Below are 2,494 nucleotides of genomic sequence, written 5' to 3'. Positions count from 1 at the left end.
CCTGTGATCTATATTCCACTGACCGGCTGAAGTTCAGAAACCACACATGCACACACACACGATGAACAGAATGCAAATTGTGCATGAACTTCATTGATTTTTATCATTAAATATCTTTTATCGACCAATTTATAAAGGTACAACTAATATGGAGGGGGGGTTCCCCTGGAACTCTAAAAGGCTCAGAAACAGCTCTGTGTAGAAGCAGATTCTGATTTTTCCAAATGAAAAAAAAAAAAAAATCTCACATGTAGGACTTATCTGAGCCAATAGAGGGCGTCTCTCACCTTTACAAGTCCCTTGAACACTTTTTTGGGGGGAGGGGGTTGAGGGTGGCAAGACCCTGAGATGTACTGAATCTGAATGGGCTTTTTTTTTTTTTTTAGCACTAAAAAATAATATATTTAATAATGTAGAGAGAAATTTTTAAAGTACAGTTTCTTTTGAAAATATTGACATTCAAACGAACAGCTTTGGACTCACTGCCAAAAGCTTTCTCAATTAAAATTTTTAAATGTTGGTTTTATTGTAGGAAGATACATTAATTCTTTGAAGTCAGAATGAAAGGGTTGCACAATTTAATTTTTATATAAATGATTGTTTGAATATACAAAGTATCAAATATAAACAGTAGTGTAACAAGAAAATAAATTGGCAGAAATAATTATTCAACCAGTAGCAATAATTAAGACCACCATTTGAAAGATCTTCTATAAACAAAGAATGGAAAAATACTGTTATAAGTTTTTACAGCACACAATTGAATTCCATTCTAATTCATTACTATTATACTTCCTTCTTCTTCAGTATTAGTGGACCCACATTATCTCCTGTCAATTCATTGTGCTTATTATGTGAACCATCACAGGCAGGAAACGTCTTAGAACGCCAACACCTACAATAAACTGCTTTAGTAAGACACAAATCTTCAATGTTTATCTCATTCACCACTTTGGGATTTTCCTTTTGTATTTTAAGATTAATCAAGCTATCCTTCTGTTGCTTTTTCTTCGGGAGAAATGGACGAACCGCAAGGTAGCCAAGTAGTGCAAGTACACCAAGGAAAGGCAATAATCGAAGCCATTCTGAAACTGTGAGCTGGGCGAACCCGGTAATGTTCTCGGGGACTGGGAGCCGCTTAAGATACGCGGGGAGCTGCACCTTCACGATGCGGGCCACGCTCTCCAGCACCATTCTGGCCAGCGGTGTCCGCTCCTCGCCCGACCCCCGCCGCTCTCCGGCCGAGCTGCCGCGCCTGCGCCGAGAGCGGAAGCCGCCGGCTGAATGGGCTTTTTGCTGTAGACTAAGGCGGTAGGATGTGGGTGGGATTGGTAACTAGAAAACTGACATACGAATATTGCTAAAACGCCCTCTTTTGCATGGAATAGAGTTGAATCAATTTTCTCTCTTCCATTAAGCTCTTCCTCTTGCTAGATTGACCTAAGGACATTAGCCAGTTCTCCCACCCTTGGCATATAGCTGAGAGTTTCGGCTGGTAGACTGTTGCACTGCATCTTTCCATTGTCCAAACGAGTGTGACTGTTGTGTGTAACCGGGTTATACGTGGGGGAATGAGTAATTCTGGAAAGGTCCACTAGGGGGAGCCAAATGACTGCTTTAGAACCATTCACTGCCCGTTGGGATTCCTCTTTGGGAAGCTGCTTCCTAATACCTCATGGCCACCGTCCTCCTTCCCCTTTAAAAATCAGAAGTAATCATAGCAGCAGAACTGTATATTCTGTATTTTCTTACTTAACTACCCACAGACTTTAAACAAACAAGTAATGCCGCTGTGGTGACATATTCAACAATGTGAAGATTCTCTGCCTTTTTAATAGGGAATAGAATAATTAGAGAAATCTTGCCTTAGAAAGACCATTAACTGGATGCACAGTGAGAAATAAATCCCCAAGTATATTGGAGGGCTAGGGGATGGGAGAACGGTTTATAAGTATAAACAATTACCAGGTTAAGCTGATCACTTTTCATATATTTTCAACTAACATTTTAAGCATCTGTTTTAAAGGGGATTTGACAGTGATTTTTTTTCTTCTTATGCTGTGATAGGGGTTGGCTCTGCATTAAGAATCACCTAGACAAATACATCCTTCCTGCTTCTGTTCTGCTTGAGACCTAGAAGACTGTTTATCGAGGTCCACAGCATCCTCCCGTTGGCATTGGCCGTGACTAGGCATTCTGTAGCCAGGAACTGCTGGGAAAATGGTGCCTCTGAATTTCAACCAGCTTCTTAAAATACTTCCCCCCTTCCACTTCCCTGGTGGCGCAGTGGTTAAGAATTCGTCTGCCAATGCAGGGGACACAGGTTCGAGTCCTGGTCCAGGAGGATCCCACATGCTGCGGAGCAACTAAGCCACTGCAGTGAGAAGCCAGTGCACCGCCACAAAGAGCAGCCCCCGCTGGCCGAAACTAGAGAAAGCCTGCATGCAACGAAGACCCAATGCAGCCGGAAAAAAAAAAATCCTCTCCCTCCTTC

General features: G+C 42.1%; 1 protein-coding gene across 1 annotated transcript; it reads right to left on the bottom strand.

The window, feature by feature from the left end:
* Positions 1–356: 356 nt before the first annotated feature.
* On the bottom strand, positions 357–1,274 carry LOC308615063 (CDGSH iron-sulfur domain-containing protein 2-like). The gene has a single exon (XM_081230095.1). The coding sequence runs from the start codon at positions 1,192–1,194 to the stop codon at positions 787–789; it is 408 nt and encodes a 135-aa protein (XP_081086221.1). The 5' UTR covers positions 1,195–1,274; the 3' UTR covers positions 357–786.
* Between the last annotated feature and the right edge of the window lie 1,220 nt (positions 1,275–2,494).

This window comes from Mesoplodon bidens, assembly GCF_964165515.1.
Source record: "Mesoplodon bidens genome assembly, chromosome: 3".
Lineage (NCBI taxonomy): Eukaryota > Metazoa > Chordata > Mammalia > Artiodactyla > Ziphiidae > Mesoplodon > Mesoplodon bidens.
The sequence above is the reverse complement of the archived record's forward strand: the minus strand, read 5'-3'. Positions and strand labels throughout refer to the sequence as shown.